At 36.9% G+C, this 23640-nt stretch overlaps 1 protein-coding gene across 8 annotated transcripts in view; it reads right to left on the bottom strand.

Annotated features, from left to right (window-relative positions):
* Window positions 1-23640, bottom strand: part of LMNTD1 (lamin tail domain containing 1) — a 486089-nt gene that overhangs the window by 2627 nt on the left and 459822 nt on the right. For 6 of the 8 annotated variants that reach the window (XM_044228390.1, XM_044228387.1, XM_044228395.1 and 3 more), the window contains 4 exons: window positions 22703-22917; window positions 21948-22119; window positions 4184-4286; window positions 3112-3177 (listed from right to left, as the gene is read on the bottom strand). In XM_044228390.1, coding sequence (XP_044084325.1) covers window positions 4227-4286; window positions 21948-22119; window positions 22703-22917 — 447 coding nt within the window. In that variant the 3' untranslated portion in view covers window positions 3112-3177; window positions 4184-4226. Of the gene's footprint in view, window positions 1-3111; window positions 3178-4183; window positions 4287-21738; window positions 21780-21947; window positions 22120-22702; window positions 22918-23640 lie in introns of those variants that run through there. The other 2 variants (XM_044228394.1, XM_044228392.1) reach the window with 2 other exon arrangements.

Raw genomic sequence — 23640 nt, 5'->3', positions numbered from 1 at the left:
ACTCTGAGAGGTCCCAGGGCATGTGCAGACACAGGAAAATTGCCTGGCCTTTCCAGAGTTCTCTAACTCTAACTCACAGAAATTTCCGTTTTTTTTTTTTTCTTTTTTTCTTTTGGTGGCTTCTGTGGCATCACCCACCTACACTGCCCGTTAGTCACACAGTAAAACTCCCACACAATCCTTGCAAAGTACTGAGCAAGAACATTTGAGAACTGTAACTCCAAGTAAAACTGCGTGGTTTTAATCCGTTGTAGCACAGAGATGGGATTAGAGTCAAAGAGCCCGGAGAATGACTTGACTTTGCGGTTTGTACCAATAATTAGCACTCTGTTAAATTAGCAGCTTTGGAAATAAGACCTGCATCTTTTTTGTTGTATGGAGCAGTCAAGATTCTGATAGCCAACTCCTTTTTTTATGAACAAAAATGTCTCTTTTCTATTCCTACTTCTTAATATGTGTTATTTTTCCTTTGAGACAAGTCGGTAGGTAATAAGATAAAGATAACATGGGGGAGGGGGAGGGACAGAAGAAGAGAGAGAGACAGAATCCTAAGCAGGCTCTGTGCTAGGGGCACAGAGTCTGACATGGGGCTCAACCTCCCAACCCTGAGATCATGACCTGAGCTGAAATCATGAGTCAGACACTTTACCAACCGAGCCACCCAGGCACCCCAAGACAAAGACAATCTTAATGCTGGCTTGCTAGGATTCTAGTCTTAGCTCTGTCACTTACTATCTAAGTGACTTTAGGCAAATCACTGAATCTCTCTGAGCTAAAGTGTTTTCAATTATACAAGGGAGATAATATCAACCTTACCTACTTCATAGGATTAAACAAGATAATGTGAAAACCATGAAATGCTATATGAGTGTATAGCATTATAAATCACCAGGGAAAGGTCATGAATATAAAAGAGAACTAAAAGATGACTTAGTTTCTGAACAATTTTCCATGAGTAGACATGCTAGACTCAGAGCTGACTATCATATAAAAGTTATTCACTGACAGATAAAATTTATTTTTAGTTTTTTAAATTTTTAAAAGATTTTATTTATTTATTTATTTATTTATTTGACAGACAGAGATCACAAGTAGGCAGAGAGGCAGGCAGAGAGAGACGAGAGACGAGGAAGCAGGCTCCCCGCTGAGCAGAGAGCCCGATGCGGGGCTCGATCCCAGGACCCTGGGATCATGACCTGAGCTGAAGGCAGAGGCTTTAACCCACTGAGCCACCCAGGTGCCCCTGACAGATAAAATTTTGTTCCCAATAAAGTCTTCAGAAATATTCTGAGGCCACATTGATCGTCAACCCTAAATATGCCACCAGATGGGGGTGGAGGCTCTGAGAAGACAGAAGTAAGGCATCTTAAGGCATCTGGAACTTTTCAAAACAGGGAAACAGGGTGGGTTAAAAAAAAAAAAATCAAACCTACCAAAGAATTTCCCACAGAGGGGAATCAATGAACAAATTTGTGACCATGGAAATTAAGCAAAATTATAATCAAAGAAGACAAACAAAAGCTAAAGCTAAAAAGCTTTGCCAAAATTATGTTATCCAATATCCAATGAGAGGATTCAAAACATATTTTTTCTAACCAAACCCAACAACAAAAAATTCCCTGTTTTTATATATAATAGCATGTCCCTTTCCCGGTTACAGAAATGAAAGGTAATTGAATTGCAGAAGTGCTGGCTGCCAGTATCTGGGGTGGATTGCAGATGCCCTTCTTTGCACTTCGACTACACTTGCTCATGGTTATCCTACCGGGAGGAAATGCATCCCAGTGAAGGTAGACCTCTGAGAGCAGCAATTACATCGGTGGGACTACAGCTGGATTCTCCAGTTCTTTACAGTTGAAAGACCTTAGATTTCATTTTGGCTCTGTGGTTGATTATGAGGTAAATTTGTCTCTACAGACTTCAGTTTCTTTTGCTGTAAAATGATGTGGTTGAATAAAATCTCTTTACATTCCCAATGTCTTGTAGGAAATGTTTAAGAAAGCTTCTCAGAAGAACAGGGAGTCTGTGGCCATCACATTTTTACAAAGTAGGAAGCTCAAGGGTAATGATATGACAAATATAGAGAGTGGACTTTAACAGTAGGTGACATTCAGAAAAGTAGAAGATGAGGATTAGGGAAAATCTAGGGAGGGAAAAACCGAAAGAAATTGGGATAAACAGGCAATCTAAGAAAAACTTCAAGGTTGGTACACAGAGGTAAGGGGCACCATGAAAGGCCAACAGTGTGTCTGGAGTGGTAAAATTAAGTCACTCTTGCCAGTGGAGTCTAGCACATTAACAATTAGGGATCAGGTGGCTATAGCTTTATTCTTAAACCAAGGAATAAACCTAAAGCCTACTCAGGAAAAAGAGTAAGAAAACATGTAAATAGATCAGTTACGGACTAGGGCAACAAAGGATGTAAACTAGAGAAGGAATCCTAAACAAAAGGAACCCTTGACCAAAAAAATCACTGTGTCATCAGCTCTTTGGGGAATAGTGTGAACACAACCACTAATGAAACGGAAAGCCATTGAGATCTTCCTCAGTCACTTAGATGGTAATACCATGAAGCAGATGAAGAAATGTAGGAAGTGACTGGTTAAATGATGCGGGTCATTTATCAACTGAGTAGCAGAGGTCAGATTTCCTAATTCTCCCTTTCATTGCTATGTAAGAGATACACAATGACAGAGCATCTGCAGTCTCTTTAACTGGAATAATTTCTGTTAAACTGTTAATAATGTGTTGCTCATAAAAACTAAAATGTATTGGTATAGTTGCAGAATTGTTTTTGGGCATTTGACTCAATTAGACTCTGGAGTCTAATTGCTCTTACTTATCCACCAAAAGGATATAGCATGAGGATATAGGGCAAAAAGTAAAGATGTGGTATTTCTTTCTTTCCCATTCTTGGACAGTTTATCATACAACAAGGGAAGACAAAAACTGATGGATCCAAAAGCAACATAAATATTTAACAGAAAACTAATGACTAAAGAACACATGAGAACAATCTATGTACTGATGACTCTGAAAGATATATGTGGAAATTATTTTAGTCTTCTTAGTTTTCAGCAGAGAAGGCAAATTTGCAATACTGTTGCTTACCTTTAAAAAAGTTGAGTTGATTGTCTACTTGCTTTTGTAACTCAGATGTCATATTTTTCTTGGTCCCTGTGAAGTCCCCCCAAAGAAGAGAGATTGAGAATCCAATATTCCAAGCACTGAATTTTTCACATTAAAACAAATTCTGAGATAGGCTATGAACAAAATAATTTTCTTTCATTTGAAGGAGATGTCTAAGGTTTAAGCACATTTATTTAATGGTAGCTTTAAACAAGGGGTTTAAGGGACGCCTGGGTGGCGCAGTTGGTTAAACGACTGCCTCCGGCTCAGGGCGTGATCCTGGAGTCCCGGGATCGAGTCCCACATCAGGCTCCCAGCTCCATGGGGAGTCTGCTTCGCTCTCTGACCTTCTCCTCGCTCATTCTCTCTCTCACTGTCTCTCTCTCTCAAATAAATAAAATAAAAATCTTTAAAAAAAAAAGAAAAAAAATAAACAAGGGGTTTAAAAACCACTTGATAAGTAATATTTGACTATTAAGTTCAACTTTTTAGTGCATCATTTCTAAAAGAAACCTTATATTTCAAGACATAATTAATCAAAACTTTGAGAAAAGAAATAACTATCTGAAATATACATATTTTAAAACCGAGGCTGCAGGGTAATTTTACCAGTCTTTAAAATCCCTTAACTTCTCTATTTTCTACACTTAAAGCTGCCATAAGAATGAAGCAGTTAGTGAAGGGAGGCATCACGAGGGATGCGTGAGATGGTGTGTGGACTTCTAGAAGCAGATGCTTATCCTGCCAGTTTAGTCACCTTCACCCTGGTGATGAATGAGGTGACAGATATGGTGGCCTCCCTCACTCCTGTGTGCTTAGGCAGGGATTGAAAGTCACTTTATTTAAATATAACTTCTACACAGAAAACTAGAGTATCAAATTGAAATAGTGCTCAGTCAAATAATGTGAAATACAAGTGACTTCTAGACCAGAAATGAGATGGGGTTTTCTCTCTTTTAAAATAAAAGATAAGAAGGCAAAATAATATTCTAGGTGTAAACAATAACAAGCTCCTCTGGAAAAAACAACTACAGGAAAAGCGACTCAGTCATACCTAATCCTTTCTGTTTCTCTGAAAGTGCAGAAGAATTATCAAGTTACAATCCCAGTATTTGATTACAAAGAAATAATCCAGAGGCTGGATATGAAGATGTGATCTGAAAGAAAGATGAACAAAATTGCAGGGTGTTTCTGGTTTAAACACACTGATTCTCTTTGTCACTAACAGGTTTCTGAATCCAATGAGTCAGCGTGATATTTGGCTCATCACAGTGTAAACTTTCTGAATAGTAAGTTATGGACCTGGAGTATAAATAGGCTTCTAAGATATTTTCCATGCTAGAGACAGTGGCTCAGATATAATAAGAATCCAGCTCATCACTTCTCATCTTCTGGTACAATGTGTTGTCATGAAGCAAACCTTGTAACTGTTTTCTGAATGCCCTTCCAAACTCAGTAGCCTGAGGACGGAGGCCTTTGCATTGCACCCTGGAAGCTTGTTCTTCAGGAAGCAAAGTACTGTGTTTTATTTAAAAAAAAAAAAATTATTTATTTAACTGAGAGAGAGAGGGTAGAGGGAGAGAGAGAGAATCTCAAGCAGCCCTTGCTGAGTATAGAGCCCCACGGGGGTCTCCACCCAAGATCATGACCCTTGCCAAAACCAAGAGTCAGGTGCTTAACAGACTGAGCCAGCCAGGTGCCCCCCAAATACTGTATTTTAGAGCTAAAAACACTTATATGATAATTAGAAAGTTCCCACCCATAATTTCTTGAAATTTAATGACAGAATTGTCAATTGCAGTGGTGTTTGTTTCCATTTTGTTGGGTGATGGCAATTTCTTTTTCTTTTTTTTTTTTTTTAAAGATTTTATATATTTATTTGACAGAGAGAGATCACAAGTAGACAGAGAGGCAAGCAGAGAGAGAGAGAGAGAGAGAGAGAGAGGGAAGCAGGCTCCCTGCTGAGCAGAGAGCCTAATGTGGGACTCCATCCCAGGACCCTGAGATCATGACCTGAGCCGAAGGCAGTGGCTTAACCCACTGAGCCACCCAGGCACCCCATCAATGGTGATTTAAACCTGACGCATTCAGCCTTAGTAACTTTAATCTTAGAACACTCTGACTTCCTGAAATAATATTGCTTACTTGTGTGAAGAAATAGTTTCCTAATGACATATATTTCCACAAATGACATTATAATTGTTCTTAAGTAAATGCAAATTAAAATAATTGTTTTGTAATGTTGAATTGTTTTGAAACAAGAGATCTAGTCATGAAATTACTCAATTATTCTGTTATTAGGGCTAATATCTTGGAATTCTTTGTATGATCATAAAAAACTTTCATTTCACCTATAAGAACAGATATGTAATGGTTTTAATTATTTTATAGAAAAAAGTCTTGTAGGAATATGGTGATGTTACAATTTAAATTTTCTGAAAGCAAGCAACAGTAGAGAAAAATCATTACCCTGGAATAATAAATCATTACATTATATCATTACCCTGGAATATATAATGTAATTTTCCTTTATAAAAAAGTTCCTGATATTTTGGTGCTATTATTTTGATAACAAAAAATGGACAGAAACTCTTGATAGTTTTCAGTGTTCCTTCAACTATTTTCTATTCAGTCTGATTACAAGAGGTTCACATAATTGCCCTTTTCTATTCTAAAAGATTCTAAAGGATAGTCAGATTCTCCCCTATATATTGGTTCATACAATTTCTTTTTTTTTTAATTTTTTATTTCTTTATTCATTGTTTTTGCACCATACCCAGTGCTCCATGCAATCCGTGCCCTCTCTAATACTCACCACCTGATTCCCCCAACCTCCCACCCCTCGCCCCTTCAAAACCCTCAGATTGTTTTTCAGAGTCCATAGTCTCTCATGGTTTACCTCTCCTTCCAATTACCCTCAACTCCCTTCTCCTCTCCATCTCCCCTTGTCCTCCATGCTATTTGTTATGCTCCACAAATAAGTGAAACCATATGATAACTGACTCTCTCTGCTTGACTTATTTCACTCAGCATAATCTCTTCCAGTCCCGTCCATGTTGCTACAAAAGTTGGGTATTCATCCTTTCTGATGGAAGCATAATACTCCATAGTGTATGTGGACCACATCTTCCTTATCCATTCATCCGTTGAAGGGCATCTTGGTTCTTTCCACAGTTTGGCAACCGTGGCCATTGCTGCTATAAACATTGGGGTACAGATGGCCCTTCTTTTCACGACATCTGTATCTTTGGGGTAAATACCCAGGAGTGCAATTGCAGGGTCATAGGGAAGCTCTATTTTTAATTTCTTGAGGAATCTCCACACTATTTTCCAAAGTGGCTGCACCAACTTGCATTCCCACCAACAGTGTAAGAGGGTTCCCCTTTCTCCACATCCTCTCCATACATGTTTTTTCTTGTCTTGCTAATTTTGGCCATTCTAACTGGTGTAAGGTGGTATCTTGATGTGGTTTTAATTTGAATCTCCCTGATGGTTAGTGATGATGAACATTTTTTCATGTGTGGTTCACAAAATTTCTAATTATATTATTGATTAGTACTGTCATACACACACACACACACACACATACATATGTACATATAAGTAAGGTAAAAATCAGAGAGATGTGACATTCGACTTTCCAAGTTTATAATCTGATAAATGTAAATACTGCAACACAGGTATAAATATCAATAAAGAGAACAAAGTACTTACATGGAGGATACTTAATGACAATTTATTTCAAACTATATATAAATATATTTTTAAAGATTTATTTATTTATTTATTTGACAGACAGAGATCATAAGTAGGCAGAGAGACAGGCAGAGAGAGAGAGGGGGGAAGCCGGCTCTCTGCCAAGCAGAGAGCCCGATGCGGGGGTTGATTGCAGGACCCTGGGATCACGACCTGAGCCAAAGGCAGAGGTTTTAACCTAATGAGCCACCCAGGTACCCCTCGAACTTATATTTTTTTCCTTTTGTCACTGTTATGGATTGGAAACATATTCTATGGAAAAAAAATACCTTGATCCCAGCCAGATAAGCCAGACCTATTGGACTGTAATGAGTACTTGGCCACAGTCCAACTAAAGTTAAATTCCATAAACGTGATCTTAAGATGTATAGAGCTTACAGTAGTAAGGTTTTAAAAGTTTAATTCTTGCATATTATCTAAGATCTGGTTCCATTTTTTTATAATAGATAAACTTTTATTGTGTGTCTCTGTAGCCTTCAGAAACAAGGGAACTTTACTATTATTGTTATTAAAATTATTATTATCATCATTATTATAACATTTGTATGGAAGACAGTAGCAGCTGTAGAGTGTACAATTAAAATGAATCCCACTAAAGGGTGCAATATGGACCACAGATGATAGGTGAAGTGTATCAGACAGCATGCAAATAAAATACATTAAACAGCACACACACACTGTCAGCTTAAAAAATGTCAGTTGGATGCTACCTTCACTTTATTTCCTGCAGTTTAACTTGAATTACAGAAGACTGAAAAAGTCGTCCACAATCTGTAAACTAACCTCAGCAGAAAGAAAGCGAATTCTCTCTAGATCTAGGAGGAACAGTGGCAACACGATGCAAACATGTCTGCTTTGTCAAAGGTTAGCCTTCCTATTAACACCTCCTTTGTGCAGCACTCAGGTCTTGCCTCTGTGCGCTAATAGCTCCAAGGGCACACCACATTCTATCAGATGTCTTTCTTATTGATTTTCTTCAAATTTTTATTGTCAAAAATTTGAAATATAAAGAAAACATGAAAGCAAAATACAACCAAATCCATATATCTATCACCTAGATTCAATAGTTAATATTTTGCCATATTTGCATTATTTATTTACTTATGCTTATATCGCCAAACCATTGAAAAGTTAAGATTTCTGTATGAATCTAAGAATGACCAATATAACCACAACATAAACAACACAATTAGCAACCCAAGGAAAGAAAAATGATTTTTAATATCTAATATTAATTCTATATTTAATGTACTTAATTGTCTTTTCTAGCTGTGACTTTTGTGTGTTTCAACTAATAGTTTAAATGAAACCAAATGGTAGTGATATGGTGTGGGCCATCTGGTTTAGAAACAACTTAACAATGGCTTAAACAAAATTATTTCTCCTTCATTTAGTTTGGAGATGTGCTGATAAAGGGCATTTAATGTGGCTTTTCCATCCTGACATCCAACACACAGTTTTACCTCTGGTTTGAAAGATGGCAGCTGCAACCAGTTATTATGGCACAGAGGAGACACAGGGAAGTACAACTCCAAGGGCACAATCCAGATGTTGTATACATAATTTCTGTTCACATTCTGCTCTACAGAATATCTATACATGGGTGCTTTCTAGTTGAGGCAGAGGCTGGGTTAAAAAGGCAAAGCTGTCATCATCAAGACAGCATGCTACTGGCACAAAAACAGACACATAGATCAATGGAACAGAATAGAGAGCCCAGAAATAGACCCTCAACTCTATGGTTAAATAATCTTCGACAAAACAGGAAAGAACGTCCAATAGAAAAAAGACAGCCTCTTCAACAAATGGTAGTGGGAAAATTGGAGAGCCACATGCAGAAAAATGAAAGTGGACCATTTCCTTACACCATACACAAAAATAGACTCAAAATGGACGAAGGACGAAGGAATCCATTAAAATCCTTGAGGAGAACACAGGCAGCAACCTCTTTGACCTCAGCTGCAGCTTCTTCCTAGGAACGTCGCCAAAGGCAAGGGAAGCAAGAGCAAAAATGAACTATTGGGACTTCATCAAGATCAAAAGCTTTTGCACAGCAAAGGAAACAGTGAACAAAACCAAAAGACAACTGACAGAATGGGAGAAGATATTTGCAAACGACATATCAGATAAAGGGCTAGTGTCCAAAATCTACAAAGAGCTTAGCAAACTCAACACCCAAAGAGCAAATAATCCAATCAGGAAATGGGCAGAGGACATGAACAGACATTTCTGCAAAGAAGACATCCAGATGGCCAACAGACACATGAAAAAGTGCTCCACATCACTCAGCATCAGGGAAATACAAGTCAAAACCACAATGAGATACCACCTCATACCAGTCAGAATGGCTAAAATTAACAAGTCAAGGAATGACAGATGCTGGCGAGGATGTGGAGAAAGGGGAACCCTCCTACACTGTTGGTGGGAATGCAAGCTGGTGCAGTCACTCTGGAAAACAACAAGGAGGTTCCTCAAAAAGTTGAAAATGCAACTACCCTATGACCCAGCAATTGTACTACTGGGTATTTAGCCTAAAGATACAAACGTAGTGATCTGAAGGAGCACATGCACCTGAATGTTTATAGCTGTAATGTTCACAATAGTCAAACTATGGAAAGAACCTAGATGTCCATCAACAGATGAATGGATAAAGAAGAGGTGTTATATATACACAATGAAATACTATGCAGCCATCAAAAGAAACGAAATCTTGCCATTTGCAATGATGTGGATGGAACTAGAGGGTATTATGCTTAGCGAAATAAGTCAGTCAGAGAAAGACAACTATCATATGATCTCACTGATATGAGGAAGTGGAGATGCAACGTGGGGTGTTACGGGGTAGGAAAAGAATAAATGAAACAAGATGGGCTCGGGAGGGAGACAAACCATAAGGGACTCTTAATGTCACAAAACAAACTGAGGGTGGCTGGGGGGAGGAGGTTAGCGAGAGGGTGGTGGGGTTATGGACAGTGGGGAGGGAATGTGCTATGGTGAGTGCTGTGAAGTGTGTAAACCTGGTGATTCACAGATCTGTATCTCTGGGGCTAGTAATACATTATATGTTTGTAAAAAAATTAAAAAAAAATTTTAAGAAGGCTTTTTTCTTGGTGGCCATAGTCTACCTTTCCCTGGACCTGTACATCTTGTATCTGAAGGAACATGGTCTAGTGGCAGTAATTAACCATCTTTGCCAAAGATATTCCTAGAAATAACTAAGCTATGACAAATTATATTAAAATTAATTCCCTACACATACCAATATAATGATAGGCTTAGACTTATTTCAGGTAAGACTATTTTTTCCTCCTATGCTAAATAAGTTTTGTATTATTAATACTCATTTTGAGTTCATTAATCTATTTTTTAAGATTTTTTTTCTCCTCCCTTGTCAAGGTATTAGCTGTCAGTGCTTATTGTTACAACTGTGTTTACTTTCCTTTCTAATTTTCCTTTTTTGTTGTCATCACATTTTTAAAAAGAAGAATTTTATCTAAGTATAACATATTCTTTTTTTTTTTTTTTTTTTTTTTTTAATTTGAGAGAGAGAGACAGTGAGAGAGAGAATGAGCGAAGAGAAGGTCAGAGAGCGAAGCAGACTCCCCATGGAGCTGGGAGCCTGATGTGGGACTCGATCCCGGGATCCAGGATCACGCCCTGAGCCGGAGGCAGTCGTCCAACCAACTGCGCCACCCAGGCGTCCCTAAGTATAACATATTCTTATTTAAATATAATATACATTCAGAAAAGTTCATAAGTCATGATTGCACAATGTGATGAAAATAATGAGAAAAGAGTGATACATATAAACACTATTCAGATTAAGAAGTGGAGCATTATTAGTATTCGAGATGTAGTTTTATGAAACTTCCATTTACTACTTCCCTTTTCCTCTGAGAGATAACTACTGTTATCTTTAACACAATGGTTTAATTTTGTATGTTTTTGAATTTTATATAAATAGAATCATACAACATATATTCCTTTTTTGTCAGATGTTTTTTGCCCAATATTATGTTTATGAGATGCTTTGATGTTAATTCATGTGGCAGGTAGTTCATCCACTTTCATTGCTTATGGGATTGTATCAATGTATCATTATTTATCCATTATATTGTCAATGAATAATTGGATTGCTTTATAGCTTTTGGCTATTACAAATGCAGTTGTTATGATCATTATTGTATTTGTCTTTTTTTGTTATACATATGTATATATTTGTTAGGCATATGTAATTCCTGGATATAAGGTAATAGGATATTTGTGTATCTTTTTTTTTTTTTTGCCTTATTGCACTCAGATTTCTAGTGTAATGTTGAATAGAAGTTGTCGTAAAGAAAATTCTTGTCTTTATCTGGATCTCAAGCAGGAAACTTCCTTAACTTCAAATTTGCTTTAGGAGTTTTGTACATGACACTTGTCAGATTAAGAAAATTCTTCCTAGTCCTAATTCTCTAAGGTTCTCCTTCATAGGTGGGTACTGAATTTTATCAAATGCTTTTTCTATATTTTTGAGATGGTTGTATAATTTTTCTCTTTTTTCAGTTAAAATGATAAGTTTACTTGATTAATTTTCAAAGCTCAAACCAAGCTTGCATTCTTGAAATAAACCCACTTTGTGATATATTACCCCCAAGTAAGCCATGTGTCAAAGAAAACATCACACTGGAAATTAGAGTATATGATGAATGATAATGAAACTATGATGTATATCAGATCATAATCATAAACATGACATTCTTAAACTATCCTTTTAGTGTCTACCTTAGATTACAAAACATGCATCCTTGATTTACAAAAGACTAATATAAACTATAACTTTTATGAGTTATTTGACACAACATGTAATTTGAGCATTTTAACTCCTATTACTCCCCTCCCAACTTATGTGTTATTGCTATTGTTATGGGTTAAATTGTGTCCCCCAGAAAGACATGTTGAAGTCCTAAACCCTGGAACCTGTGCATGTGACCTTATTTAGAAATAGGGTCCTTGCAAATGTAGTGAAGTAAGATGAGGTCATACTAGATTAGTATCCTTTCAATGATTAGTGTCTTTATATGAAAGGGGAAATACAGACACAGATATGTAGGAGAAAAGGCCATTAAAAAAATGGAGGTGGGTTTGGACTGATGTATCTAGAAGCCAAGGAACACCAAGGTTTGTCAGCTAAGAGGGAAGGAAGGATAATCCTCTAGAGCTTTCAGACAGTATAGCCTTTACCAACACCTTGACTTCAGACTTCTGGTCTCTAGAATTGCGAGAGAATACATTTCTGTTGTTTTAAGCCACCAAATTTGTGGTACTTTGTTACAGTAGTCCTGGGAAACTAACACAGTTGTCATGTACTTAAATTCTATATAAATTTTAGTCTCTACAAGAACGTACTGGCATTGTTTGTAGAGTGAATATTCATTTATGTTGTTTGACTCTTTCCATTTTTCTTCATTTCTTCCTAACTCTGTATCTATGCCTTCTAGGATTGCTTTTTTTCTTCTTGGAGTACTTCTATCAGTATTTCCTTACTGTGGGTTTGCTGTTGGTGAATTCTCTTAGTTCTGTTTGCCTGGAAATGCCTTTATTTTACCTTCACTTTCTGAAGTGTATTTTTGATTGGTATAGAATTCTAGGTTGTGGTTCTTTTAGCATCTAGCACCTTGAAGATATCACTCCATCAGCTTCTGACTTCTGTTATTTGGTTTTATGAAGTTTTACTATAATATACATTGGTGGTGTTCCCTTTGGCTTTGTGTTGCTTGGGATTTGCTTTTCTTGATTTTGTGACTTGGTGTCTTTCATCAGTTTTTTGACAATTCTTGTCATTATTTCTTTACATATTACTTATGCCCAAATCTTTCTCTTCTTTTCCTAGTGGAACACAAATTATAGCTTTATTAGAACTACTTGTTCCCAATCTCTTTTTATAACCTGCTTTGTTTTTCCTTTCCTTTGCCTTCCCTTCCCTTCCTAAATTTTGGAATACTTTATACTCCACAAAATTTTCAGCATTGCTTCTAAAATTTTCTCTAAAATATGTATCTAACTGTATGAGATGCTTGCTTAAGAACTTTCAGTATCTCCTTTTCCATCTGACCTTCAGCAAACATTTATTAAACAACTATTATGGGGGATGCCTGGGTGGCTCAGTGGTTAAAGCCTCTGCATTTGGCTCAGGTCATGATCCCAGGGTCCTGGGATTGAGCCCTGCATCAGGCTCTCTGCTCAGCAGGGAGCCTGCTTCTTCCTCTCTCTCTGCCTGCCTCTCTGCCTACTTGTGATCTTTGTCTGTCAAATAAATAAATAAAATCTTAAAAAAAAAAAACAAAAAACCCCACAACTATTATGGGTCATGCACTGAGTTTAGTGCAGGAGACAAAAAGGTGAGCAGTGTAATAGCTATTTCTATCCCTTCAGAGCATATAGTCCAGGAATAGAGAAAATTTTTAATAGAGTGCAATAAGTGCTTTATATGATAGGGGAAGTATAGATTGTTAAGAGAATACATATCGGGAACAAAAAACTCATTTGGTGGAGGCCAAAAGATGGAGTCTTTGGAGGTAGTGACATATAAGTAGAAATGTTAAAAATGATTAAGATTTATCCATGTGAAGAAATGGGTGACAGACATTTGAAGGCCCAGAGGTAGTTATGGTATGCTGGAGGAATTAAAAGAACTTCAAGATGGTTGAGGTATAGAATACAAGATGAATGTGTAATGAGATAGGCTGGGCCAGGCTACAAGCTACACAAAAAATTTCACGGGTTTGCGCTTCATCATGAGGATAATGGGAGAAAAAAAATGGAAACATTTAAGCAAGGAAATGAAAAGGTTGTTCAAGATAAATAAACAAGATTTTGTGATTAATTATAGGTGGGAGTTGAGAAAAGGAAAGGAGTAGAGAAAGATTCTCAGGTCCTAGGGTTTTTGAATGGCATTTGCTGAGATATAAGCAAATGTGGAATGATGGAGTTTGAGGGAGTGACGATGATAAGATCAATTTTGTAAATATCAGGAATGAGATACTCATGGGGTCACCTAAGAAATTATAGGCAATTGGCCTCACGATTCAGGAATTCAGAACAGAGGGTTGGGCTAAAGATACAGATTTTAGAATCTTTCCTACTCCATTTCATTTTCCCATATTGTTTTCAAAGTTCTTTTTCAAAAATAGATTTACCTATATGAGATACCTGCTTATAAACCATCAGTGTCTCCTCCTAGCTACCTGATATAGTCTAACTCTTTCACATAATCATGTGCAAGACCTTTAAAATTTAGTACCCACCGAACTTTCCAGACTAACATCTCAACATATATTTTAGTTGGATACAATTTCTCACTGTTCTCTAGACACACAGAGTTTATTTTTATCTCCATATGCTTTTAAAATATGCTGTTTCTTTTATTCAGAATGCTTTGTCCACTTTCTTTTCAACCTGAATAACTTCTATTCATCCTTCAATATCATAGTTCAAATACATCTCCTCTGAGTTGCCTTTTCTATTGCTCTCATGTCACCTTATAAATGTTTCTAAAACAATGTTTTTCAAAGAGCAGATCCTGTCCCATTTATTGGTTATGAAATAAAGTTAGAGGGTCATGACAGGTACTTAAAATGAAATAGAAAGAGTAGGAAATACAGACAGTTCAAAAATAAGTATTGCCTCTTGAAACTTTTGTTTCAGTTTCATATGTACATGTGTATATGTATATTGAATAATCGTATAGACCATATTTCTTACTGTGGTTTATGGTCAAAGATATTTGGAAGTCATTATTATCCTACTACTTTTGTTGCTTTGCTAGTTGTCTTTCTCCCTAGAAAGAGGATGCCTTATTTGTTTTTGTGTCTCTCGTATTTAGCACTGTGATATATTATAGGCACTCTGTCATTTTTGAATAAATTGTTTATGGTAGAAAATGTTTTGCATAGTTGTCTATGTTCTCTCCCTCTTTCTTTTGTTCAGTGTTCCTTCAATTCTTCTGTTAAGGACAAGAAATAGTTTAAATTTGTTGATAGCTTATCTTGAATATGTATTCATATTAAAAGGAATGATATATTCTAGGTTTGGAAGCTATATTAAAAGTTATGGATAAATTTTCTGAGCTTCAACAGTTCAGAGTGGAAAAATTTCAGAATTTCAGGTTAGATTTGAGCTGAACAACAAAACAATACAAAATGCCACCACCACCATCAACACCCAAGTTCATGCTTCGGGGAGAGAGGGAGGAGACAAGGACCATAGAAGGAACTATAGGGGGATTCTGCTTCTTTTTTCCTTTTTCTTTTTTTTTTTTTATTAACCTTTTCAGTTGGGGGAGTAGACAGAGGAGTGTCTTTTGCAACTTTCTATATTTTATAGCATTAAAAAAATTTCAAAGAAGGAAAATTTTCTAACTTGTTACTAACTTTCTTATTCTGTGAAGTGGGAATAATAATGGGACTTACAATGAGATGAAAATGTTTTAATATCTGTCATCAGATTTCTCTTAAGATAGGAGACCATACATTGACAATCTTTTGTTAAAAGTTGTGGTGATGTCTGAAGTTATGGGGTAAGTGTGCTTCTAACAGAGAAAATGAGAGCAATTATGGCAAGAGATTTGGTTGTTCATGGAAGGTAGGGCCAATGGATGCCCTCTCCCACTTGGGAGCATAGCTGAAAGGACTCTTCAGGAGAATCTATCCACAATTTTTGGCTTTTTTTTTTTTTTTTGGTAGGGGGCTATGATGAAACCCTCTTTCATAGCTCCATAATTATCATTATCTTTTTATAAGTGTGTGTGTGTGTGTGTTTTAGTTTGTTGTGAACATTCAGTGTGGAAGAATGAACTTCATATCTTATTAAATCCTTTCATAATGTGTAGGCACTAAGTTAACTGCAGCCTTTGTGCATTTTGTGATTTCTATCATATTAGATAAAATTTCCATATATTTTAGAAGTTCAGAACACTCCCCCAAGTTTCTGCTAATTACAATGGGATTAATTTTCAGCAGATCAAGCGATAAGTGGTAACTTTGGCAAACATCCTGCTATTATTGTTTTAGAAGCATTCTCATGTCCCAACAAGTCAAAGATGGTCATGCTCACTGGAACTATTCCATAATATACCAGACCTAGTCAATCTAATAACATAAGAAAATGGTAAAGGCCTTCTGAGGAAGATGGCAGAGTAGGAGGATCCTAAGCTTACCTCGTCCCATAGATAGAACTAGATAACACCTACATCACTGCAAATTACAAGAAGACAGCCTGAAGACTGGCAGAACAAACTCCCCACAGCTAAATGCAGAGAAGAGGCCACATCATAAAGGGTAGGAAGGACAGAGACATGGTTGGGAGCCAAAGAGACCCACAGGACTTTCTCAGGAAGGGAGGAATGCCACCACTGTGAGAGAGGGGGAGAGGACCAGACCCCATACCAGGCAGCTCAGGCACAGGGAACACACACAGAGAAGATGAATCCCTATAACAACTGGCTTTGAAAACAACAGGGGTCTAATAATCAGTGGGGCTTAATACCTGGAACTTAAGAAATCAGTGGCTCATTTTTATTGGAAGGGGAGATGAACCATGAGAGACTATGGACTCTGAAAAACAGTCTGAGGGGTTTGAAGTGGCGGGGGGGCGGGAGGTTGGGGTACCAGGTGGTGGGTATTATAGAGGGCACAGCTTGCATGGAGCACTGGGTGTGGTGAAAAAATAATGAATACTGTTTTTCTGAAAATAAATAAATTGGAAAAAAAAAAAAGAAAAAAAAAAAAAAGAAATCAGTGGCTCAGCTCTAGGATAGTTGGGAGGGTGGAGTTCCTGCCCTTACAGTGATAGCATAACAAGCAGCCTTGCTAAGTTACAGCATAGAAGCAACAGTTTGAAAAATTCCTGGAATAATACAAGGAGATTTATTTGCTAATCTCAGAGCACGTGTTGGAGGGGCAGGGATTTTTGGGAGATTACTGCAAGAACAAAAGAGCTGGGGGTGCCATTTCCTTCCCCTGTACCCCAGCCTAGATATATGGCTGCCTGTGGGAATGAGTGCAGTGCCAACATTCTCCACCTAACTTGCTAAGAGCATACCCCACTCCTGCACTCTTCTGTGGACCTGCCCATGCACCCATCCTCTGCAGGAGTTCTCCAAAGTGGCCAACAGTCTCCTACCATAGCCTAGACAACCTTGTGAAAATTGTATGTCAGTCTCCTGTGAACTTCTTCGGATCTATCCCCTTCAACCTGATGAGCTTTGTCATTTTTCCTGGGTGGCTGCAAGGGCCATCCCACAGCAGACCAGCACGACCCTTGCCGGCACATCAGTTCACCCCCATGTTCACCTGTGGACTTCCTTCCTTCAATATGCCCTTGGCTAGAGCCCATCCAAAATGGTACAAACAGCGCCAGCAGGGACCAGGACCACTGCAGTGTGACTCTTATTGGAGAGAGAAAGATAAGGAGAGTAACCACTCCAAATGAATCCCCACAGTGGGCTGGGGTTAAATAGCAGGTCTAACTACAGGCCCTGACTACCAGGAAAACCTTCTCAGGGATCAACTCAAATTGGAAGCTTTCAAAAGAAAGCTTAAAAGCAGTAAAATTAAGTATATCTATAAAGATCAGATAAGGGATTAACAAAATAAAAGGATGCAAAATATAACACTATATACCTAAAATATGTTAGGGGAAGGAGTAAAGAATGTGTTGAGAGTTAAGCCACCATCAATTTAATATAAACTACTATATGTATAAGATGGTATATATAAACCTAATAGTAGCCACAAATCAAACCCACTCAAAAATATAGAAAAAATAAGGAGAAAGGAGTCCAAGCATATCACTAAAAAGAAAAGCAGAAAGATGTGAGAGAAGAGAGAAAGAGAAGAAGGGAAGAGATAATTACAAAACAACCATAAAACAAGTAACAAAATGGCAATAAGTACACATACCTATCACTAATTACTCTGAATGTAAATGGACTAACTGCTCTAGTCAAAAGACTGTATAGAATACACATGGATATGGAGACACACGGTATGGGTAAAAAGCAAGACCTATTTATATGCTGCCTACAAGAGACTCATTTCGGACCTTAAAGACACATGCAGATTGAAAGTGGAAGGATTGAAAAAGCATTTATTACGCAAACGGAGGTGAAAAGACAGCTGGGGGAGCAATACATATCAGAAAAAATAGCCTTTAAAACAAAGACCATAACAACAGACAAAGGAAGACACTATGTAATTGTAAAGGGAATAATCTGACAAGAAGACATAACAATTGTAAATGCTTACACACCAACATGAGAACAGTCAAATATACAGAGCACCTAATAATACACATAAAGGAAGCAATTGATAGTGATACAATCATAGTAGAGGACTTTTACACCTTACTTACCTGATAAAGGGTATCCAAAATCTATAAGAACTTATAAAACTCAACACCCAAAAAAATAACAATCCAGTTTAAAAAAATGGGCAGAAGACATGAATAGATATTTTTCCAAAGAAGACATACAGATAGCTAGCAGACACATGAAACGATGCTCAACATCACTCAGCATCAGGGGGATATAAATCAAAACTACAATGAGACATCACCTCACACCCACCAAAGTGACTAAAATTAACTACATAGAAAACAACACGTGTTAGCAAGGATGGGGAGAAAGGGGAATCCTCTTACACTGTTGGTGAGAATGCAAACTTGTGCAGCTACTCTGGAAAACACTATGGAGTTTCCTCACAAAGCTAAAAATGAACTACACTACATTCCACAATTGTACTACTGAGTATTTACCAAGGTATACAAAAATACTGATTTGAAGGGATACATGCACCCTGATGTTTATAGCAGCATTATCAACAATAGCCAAATAAGGGAAAGAGCTCAAATGCTCATTGACTGATGAATGGATAAAGAAGTTGTGGTATATATATGCAATTGAATATTACTCAGCCATAAAAATAATAAAATCTGACCATTTGCAAAGATGTGGATGGAGCTAGAGAGTATAATTCTAAGTGAAATAAGTTACTTCATTCATACGTGGAATTTAAGAAACAAAGCAGATGAGCATAAGGGAAAAAAGAGAGGCAAACTGGAAAATGGACTCTAAACTATGGAGAACAAACTGATGGTTATTGGAAGGGAGGTGTCAGAGGAATGAGTTAAATGGGTGTTGGGTACTAAGGAGGGCACTTGCTGTGATGAGCGCTGGATATTATAAATAGGTGATGAATCACTAAATTCTACACGACACTAATATTACACTGTATGTTAACTAACTGGAATTTAAATACAAACAACAACAACAATAACAACAACAGAACTGATACAACTGAACACAAAAGAAACAAATACTCCAATTGAGAAATGGACAGAGGACCAGAATAGATATTTTTCCAAAGAAGACATACAGATTAGACACATGAAAAGATGCTCAACATCACTCATTATCAGGGAAATGCAAAATCAAATCCACAATGAAATATCACCTCACATCTGTCAGAATGGTTAAAATGAAAAAGACAAAAAATAACAAGTGTTGGCGAAGATGTGGAAAAAAGGAACACTTGTGCACTGTTGGTGGGAATGCAAATTGGTGCAGCTGCTTTGGAAAACAGTATGGAAGTTCCTCAAAATTAGAATTACCATATGATCCAGTAATTTCACTGGATATTTGCCCAAATAAAATGAAAAAAACTAATTAAAAAAGATATGCACCCCTATGTTTACTGCATTTTTTTACAGTAACCAAGATATGGAAGCAACCTAAGTGTCCATCCATAGATGATTAAATAAAGTAGTGTGTGTGTGTGTGTGTGTGTGTATAATGGAATATTATTCAACCTTAAAAATGGATGACATCTGACCATTTGCAACAACATGGATGTATCTAGAGGATATAATGTTAAGTGAAATAAGTCTGTCAGGGAAAGATAAATATCATATGATTTTATTCATATGATATTTATCATATGAATTTCATAAATTTCAGAAATAAAACATGTGAACAAAGAATAAAAAAGACAAAAAGAAGCTTTAAAAAATTATAATACCAGTATAGTTAACATGCAGTGTGGTATTAGTTTCAGAAATACAATATAGTGATTCAGTAGTTCAATATATTACTCAGTGTTTATCAAGATAAATGTAGTCTTAATCTCCTTTACCAATTTCACCCATCCCCCCATCCAACTTCCCTCTGGTAACCATCTGTTAGTTCTCTATAGTTAAAGAGTCTGTTTCTCAGCTTGTCCTTTTCCCCTTTTTCACTTGTGTTGTTCCTTTTTCTTCACATCCTTGCCAACACTTTTTTCTTGAATTTTGATTTTAGACATTCTGACAGGTATGCAGTGATATCTCTTTGTGGTTTTGATATGCATTTCCCTGATGATGAGTGAAGTTGAGCATCTTTTCATGCTGCCTATCTGTATGTCTTTGTTAGGGTAATATCTGCTCATAAACAGACTCTTAAATTTAGAGAACCAACTATTGGTTGCCAGGGGGGAGGTTGTTGGGGGAGGGATGGATGAAAAAGGTGAAGGGGATTATGAGTACATTTATCATGTTGGGCACAGAGTAATGCACAGATACTTAAATAATTATTTTATACATCTGAAACTAATATAACACTTTATGTTAATTGTAGCTGAATAAAAAAAATTAAGAAAAAGAAAATTTGAAGTAAAATTTCTTTGGGAAACAAGTTGTTTAGAATGGGTAAAATAGCAAAAACTATCATTAAATGAAGAAAAACAATTCACATACTTCTTGTGAGTCTCAAATCTAAGTTGTAATGTACTAAAGGTGTGTATCTGTGTGCATTATATATAAGATTATACATATAAATTATTGCTGAAAGAAGTCTTTAAATTTCAGGCCAAATCTCTTACTTGACAGATGAAGAAATGAAAGCACAAAGATATAGGGTATTTAATTTTATGAAATAGAATATATTCAGGACTTTACATCATTTTCAACATTTCACTTCTAAAAGTTACTATTTGGGGAGTGCTACCTCCAGTTATGTGTTGATCTACTTACACAGTGGCTTTCATACTGCGGTATAGAATTTTATGATTCGAGAGAGGTGCCTCAAAGATCACAGGGAAGGAGGGAGGGATGAAGCAAGGAAAGATGGGATGGAAAAAGGGTGTAGTGAGGAGTGAGAATTGCTACCCTTCCTTCAACTTGGACAGGCTTGCTTATATCTGTTCTATATATTGGGTCTGTCCAAGATGTCATTTACAAAAGCATCCCTCTACTAAATAAAAGTTTGCAAATCATTATAGCTTGAACAGGATATAGCACCTGTATGAAACAGACTTTCTGCACAGCTTAGAATCTCACACTGTGTTTTAATTAGTATCTTGTAAACATTTGGGGGGCACCTGATGAACCTCATGAACTCTTTTCCCAGGAAGCAGCATATAGGTACACACTTTGTACACATTTATGTACCTAAAACAGCAGTTTAGGGACTTCCTGAAATCCATTCACAGATCCTGGCTTAATAACACAACTCTGAGAACCTTAGATGACTTAAATAAGAAACTTCTTGTTGAAAAAGAGTAAGAATTTGGGATTAAATTAGAATGTGTTTGAAAAAGACGGATTTATCTTTAAGGACAGCATAACTTTGTAGGGACAGTTTTTTTCCTGCCTAATAAAAAACAAATGTACTTTTTAAAAATTATGTTCAGTTAGCCACTGTATTGTACATAATTAGTTTTTGATGTACTTTTGACCAAACTTCAAGGATCCTATGTACTCTTGCTTGCCACACTATTCTTTTGATTCATTGATTCATTCCAGATACTTACCAAGAACAGTAGAAGACACTACGCTAAGACAAATGTAAGTGAAGGATTTCAGATACTTGCTTTAGAAGCCATCTATATTTGAAGATATGAATAGCTTTTAGTTCTTAGAGAATTTAACCACTTAACCCCTTTCACCAGATCTCCCTCCCCCACTCCCTCCTACTCTCTTGTCCTCCCTCACCCCCCCGCCCCGACCAAACACTTTAACTCTCCACTGGATTGAGTATCCCTTTGACTTACCTGGGCTGGATCAGGCCTGGATGACGGAGGCCTTGGCTGTCTGTCTAAGCTGCTTCCAGCCACGCACATACTGCAAGTTTCAATCAGAGGACTGTAGGGGTGTGCAGGGGCACTGGGACTGTGGCACCAAGGGCTGCTATTGGGAAAGGGGCTTGGTGGGTTTTCAATTTCTCTGTTAAGAAAAAAAAATTAAGCCAAAAGTAAACCCCAAATGTATCTTATATAGTGGAATTAGCAATGAAGGTTCAATAAAAGTGAAAGCATGTTTTAAGACCAGAGAATATGGCTTTTCTTGACCTTTGAGCAGCACTTTTGTCAACATCAGAAGTATTTGCCTAGGTAAGTGTGAAATAAATTCTGCACTTTATGCTGCAAGCCAGCTCTTGATCCAAGATGAAATTTCTAGATGGTGTACCTCTTCCTTCACCTAAGCACTGCTAAAGACAAGGTGATAATTTTCTCTCTTCACCTCTCCATAGCCCTGCCTCTAACAGAAGTGCCACTAAAAAGTGAAATGGCCAGAGGGGTGTTGATATTGCCTAGTGGAAGTCACCAGCCTCTACTGTCCCATTACAATAACCCTGCTTGCTCCGTTTTTCATAGAACACAAAAAATATGGTCCTATTTGAAGTAGGATTTTAAAATTTTAATTACCTATTCATCATATATCTATTTGTCACCTAGTCATTCCTACTTCTTCAGTTACTAATTGTGGGAAGGACTCAATTAAAAAAAAAAAGCCAAGTAAATTTTACCTTTTAAGAAAAACTTTAACTTGCTCCATCTGACATTTTGAATTATCTTTATTACATTTATCTTGTTTTTCTTTAGTTGTAGTCATAGCTGCTGGCCAACTAAACATGTGTCTTCGAGATGTTGGACTTACTACTGAGCGTCTGTCAAATTCAATGTCAGTCTCTAATTTCTCCCACGCTTGCTTCCAGTGAATAGGAGTGTACCAGGCAACAGCCTAACAAAAATGATTCATTAGTATCAAATACCAATGCAGTTAGGTAGATTTTTTAAATGTCATAGGCTTATTGCAATAACATTTTGAAGTCAAACAGTTTAATGTCACTTACCTACTGTGTGTGAATTAGGAACACAATGAGGTGTAAGACATCCTGGACTTAGTTTCCAGTTTCAAAAATTATAAGGGGCATAACCTCAGGCAGATTAGTCACTTACTGTTTTGGACTGTGTCCTCATATGTGACAGGGGGAGGGTGATAGTAGAGAATTGCTGTATGAGGGTGTTTTGAGATTTGCCTAAACCACTAAAATTCATAACTATGAAGAACTATGCAAAAAGTAGTTGTAATGTTATCATTAAAATTTAAATATTTAAGATATTACATATATGTGTATTTGTATATATAGGTCTTATTTGAAATGGGGAAATGGGCAGTAGAGCTAGAGACATGGAGAAGAAACCACATTTTTTTGAGCTAGAATCCTAGGTGGAACTATTAAGGAGACTAACTAGACTCTGAGTTTCCTGAGGAGAGAAACCATGCAAATAGTTGTGCTGTTGCACCTAGCATAATGCTTGGCAGATACTAAACATATGTAAATTTTCCCCATATGAATTAATTGGTCAGTTTCACTCTTTTACTAGCAAATAAAATTATTTATGTTCACATCACCCTGCAAAAATAATCCGATCCTATATGTGCAAAGTAGTTCAAACCAGA

This window comes from Neovison vison, chromosome 12, assembly GCF_020171115.1.
Source record: "Neovison vison isolate M4711 chromosome 12, ASM_NN_V1, whole genome shotgun sequence".
NCBI lineage: Eukaryota > Metazoa > Chordata > Mammalia > Carnivora > Mustelidae > Neogale > Neogale vison.
The sequence above is the reverse complement of the archived record's forward strand: the minus strand, read 5'-3'. Positions and strand labels throughout refer to the sequence as shown.